The 3,970-nt window shown below is 40.3% G+C and overlaps 1 protein-coding gene across 1 annotated transcript; it reads right to left on the bottom strand.

The window, feature by feature from the left end:
• Positions 1-465: 465 nt before the first annotated feature.
• Positions 466-2,072, bottom strand: LOC107701045 (G-protein coupled receptor 15-like). Its single transcript, XM_016502960.1, has 2 exons — positions 1,207-2,072; positions 466-571 (listed from the first exon to the last, which is right to left on the bottom strand). Exons 1-2 carry the CDS (start codon positions 2,070-2,072, stop codon positions 466-468), a joined length of 972 nt encoding a protein of 323 aa, XP_016358446.1.
• Between the last annotated feature and the right edge of the window lie 1,898 nt (positions 2,073-3,970).

Genomic DNA, 3,970 nt, shown 5'->3' with positions numbered 1-3,970 from the left:
TATAAAATAGGGTGAGCGTGATTTGACCAAGTACAGCATGTTCCTGAATCAACATCCTTGTCAGAATTGAGAGATAACTTTTCAGGAAATATCAGTTTTAGGCTTACAGTCAGGGTTAGGTGCTTCTACACCCTTGTTAATCAGCTATCATTTCCCTCTGATTTTAGGAATGAATTATGGGTAAGGTTAGGTTTAGGGGTAGGGATTGGGTTAAGTCTGTATTTTTGGACAGTAATGTTGATCCAGGATCAATAAAATATGTTGATATCTTACTTGAGCAAAATCACGGCGACCATAAAATAGGTCATTAAAAAATGGACCTGTAGACTTCAATCTGACATTCTTCAAAAATCCTGATAAGAATCTTGTCATATAACTGAAGAGAACATTTATTGTGAAAAGACGTGAAATTTGGCATTTTATTTTTAGCTGCTCTGTTGTAATGGCTTGGATCATGTCAGCATTTCAGCAGATAGTTGGAGAGTCCTCGATGCTCATGTTTCTCTGATGCTCTGTGATGCTTTGGATTCTCTCTCCTCCCTTTCTGGGTTTCATATGACCATAGTCAACCCTGTTTTAAAAGACAGACACAAAGACATTAGGTACGGTATGCAAAACTCAGGTTATTAAATTATTAATAATAAAAGAATTGTTTAACAGATTGGTTAATGTGTTAAAATGTGTGATGTTAGGATTGTCATACAGTGGAGTTAAAAATTCTGAGACTAATTATAAAAAATGGGGGCATTTTTATGAGCAGATTTTTACCCTCTTTGAATGTACATTAACTTCTTATCTAATTATTACATATAATGTTTGTTAACTTTTAAGGAAATGTATCAACCATTTTAGATTGTAATATAGTACTACACTGACAAAAGTAGTACATAACAGGTGTCTGTATGCATTTGAACATTTGATTATATTCAATGACACAGTTACGTAGAACACCTAAGGGACGTGGTGAGGGTAAAAACAAAATTAGATGGGAGGAAAATTTATATTGCAATGCTTTTGTGTTCGTTTGGTTTGCCCTGAGAAACTTGGCGTTCGCTCGCAAAACTTTTGTTGTGGGGAAAAAACTATAACCAATTGCCCATGAGGGCGCAACGTTTCTTAGAGAAAAATAATAGGCTACTTTTTTCCCTCCCGTCTCATATTTCCCATTACCATGTCCCCTGCGTACAATTAGACCCAGAAATAAACCTTGTCTTTCTTCTCTTGAATACTTTACTCCACACGGAGTTCCAGACCGCCGCGCGTAATGCTGGACTGCCCCAGATGTACAGCGCGGGCGTGCTGAGCGCGTTAAATCGCGCCATGATCGCGAAAAGATTCGTGGCTTCATTTTTGAACCTCAGTCCGTTCTTAGTGACATATTTCACCGAGATGTTCACAAAAGACGGAGCCCACAAGATGAGAAAACAAATGACCACAAAAACGATAATGCGTAGCGATTCTTTCTTGCTGTCCTTGTCGCTGCCGGGCGCTTCTCGGCCGAGCTGATACCTCGTGATCATGTACAGTTTGATGGTCATTAAAACTTTGACGGCCACGATCACCTGCAGGACTATGACCCCAAAAGCGTTCATTTGAGCGGCGAATGCAACTGGCACGACGCTTTGAACAGTTAGAATTGAATATGTGTAAATCCAACAGAGCGCACAGACGCCAATCACAACCCCGCGCGTGATGTACCGCTTGTAGAAGAAGGGGTGACACACTGCCAGGTATCTATCAAACTGTGCAAACACAAATGTCAACACGTTCACTCCTAGAAATGATGGTAAAATGTAATAAGTGCCGTTCCGGGACGGATAGCCCTCCTGGACGTCAAACAGGCCGAGGTAGAAATCAGAGCAGCCGGTTAAAGTGTCACTGATGCTGGTGTTTAACATGAAGATGAAGCAGTTTTGGGAGCGCAGGGCTCTGGTGCTCATGATTCCGATGACTACTGACCCTGCCAGCAGAGCCGAACCTGTGGCAAACAGGATATGAAAAAGAAATATCAAATAATCTTCAGGACGCGAAAAGTCAACGGAGAGTGGAACGGTTAGGTTAAAGGTGAGCATTGTAATGTGCCTTCAGTAGATAGAGGACACTGGTGCTGGTTAAAGGGTGTTTAAGTAGATACGGCTCAGTCCCATAAGAATGAAATTTGACATTGATGAATTGCTCAGATAATGTCAAATGGGAATAGTTTGCACTGGAGATTTTTATTTGCTTGCTGCAGAGACTCTCGTGCTGTTTTTGATGTAAGAGCTTTTGGGCCTACACTGTAGGCCTACATCTTTTTTTGCAACGCGAAATACTGCCATGATAGCACACGTACATCACGGAGATGTCTATTTGACGTCTGCATTTACATCTGCAAGACGTATTTTTTAGAGTTTGCTCACCTGTGATACGTCTATAGGACGTTTCATATCAGATGTCAAATAGACGTTTAGATGTCTTTAAGATGTTTATGATGTAAAACTGACATCTTAAAGACATCTATCAGATGTTTGTACACAGCAGATGCTTTCCAGATGAAGCAATCTTTAACAGACATCTTGCAGACGTACGTGTGCTATCTGGGGCTATATGTAAATAAATGGAAGAGAGTGCAGTAAATAAAACAATTTGCACTACAAATCATTGTTTATAATTATGACAAATCATTAAAATAATATAACAAGAAATGTCAGTGTGCAGCTTAACAAGCTATTTTTACAGCTAAAAGTAACTGGAAGCGATTACACCGGAAGTCTCGCACATTCAAGTTACAACCCTGATAACACATGTACATCACAGAGACGTCTGTTTGATGTCGGCATTTACATCTGCAAGACATATTATTTGTGTTTGCTCATCTGCAAAACGTCTATAGGACGTTTCCTATCAGATGTCAAATAGACGTTTAGAAGATGTCTTTAAGATGTTTATGATGTAAAACTGACATCTTAAAGACGCCTATCAGATGTTTGTACACAGCAGATGCTTTCCAGATGAAGGGATCTTTAACAGACGTACGTGTGCGATCAGGGAATCTTGGTTATGTATGTGCGCCCATTATGCAAAGATAATGGAAAAAAGGCCTGAAAACAGTTTCCAGGAACCTGCCACGTGAGTCCTCCTCCTCATTTTAAAAACGCCCCGCACGCGTCTCAGTTCACTCGCGCGCTCTCACCATCAGCTTTCATTCATACAGTATTATCATCAATGGTTGTGCTCTCTCTCGTGTGCATTCACTGATACTCTCGTCACTCATGAATATTTCTCAGAGTAGTGCGGGTCTCGGCACCGTGCTGCCTCTCACTAGTTTCGAGAATATACTTTTGTTTCTCTTCAATATAATTCTCGCCACAGCCATCATTTTTATCAACGTGTCCGTGTTTGTCTCCATCGTGATGAACAGATCACTGCGCAACGAGAACTGCTTCATGTACATGCTCAGCACGTGTCTGAGTGACTGTTTTCTGACCGTGTGATTGCCCCTTTTCCTTCATGTTATTGTGTGTAATTTTGCGGGGTCTACGTGCTATACGTTCAGAAATGAGGGCACAGACCCTCTGCGCATTTTGGCGCGTCTCAATGCAGTCATCACACCATTACTGTACATCAGAGGCTATACTGCACTCAGAAACACCATAATGATTAAAGTCGGGAGAATAGCATGCTACAAGAGTACAGGGTAAATCTATCACACACACATACAGTTTCTCATAGGAAATCTGAAAATACCAGGAATTTGAAAGCCTGAAAATAAAAATGTAATCTTTGTAAAGTCTTTCTACAGTAAACAGCTATATCTGTATATAGTGATACATGAAATCCTTCATGATGAATGACTGGAAAATTCATGACATTTTTAATGCAGATTGAAATCTTTACTCTTGTTAATCAATGAAATCCAGACCATGAGACATACAGCAGGCCTTGTTGGTTTTGCTCAGTAAAGTCCTCTTTTTTTTCTCCATCCATCCAT

This window comes from Sinocyclocheilus anshuiensis, unplaced genomic scaffold (assembly GCF_001515605.1).
Source record: "Sinocyclocheilus anshuiensis isolate Anshui unplaced genomic scaffold, SAMN03320099.WGS_v1.1 scaffold1468, whole genome shotgun sequence".
Taxonomy (NCBI): Eukaryota; Metazoa; Chordata; class Actinopteri; order Cypriniformes; family Cyprinidae; genus Sinocyclocheilus; species Sinocyclocheilus anshuiensis.
Note: the sequence above shows the minus strand (reverse complement) of the source record. Positions and strands in the feature narration are given on the sequence as shown.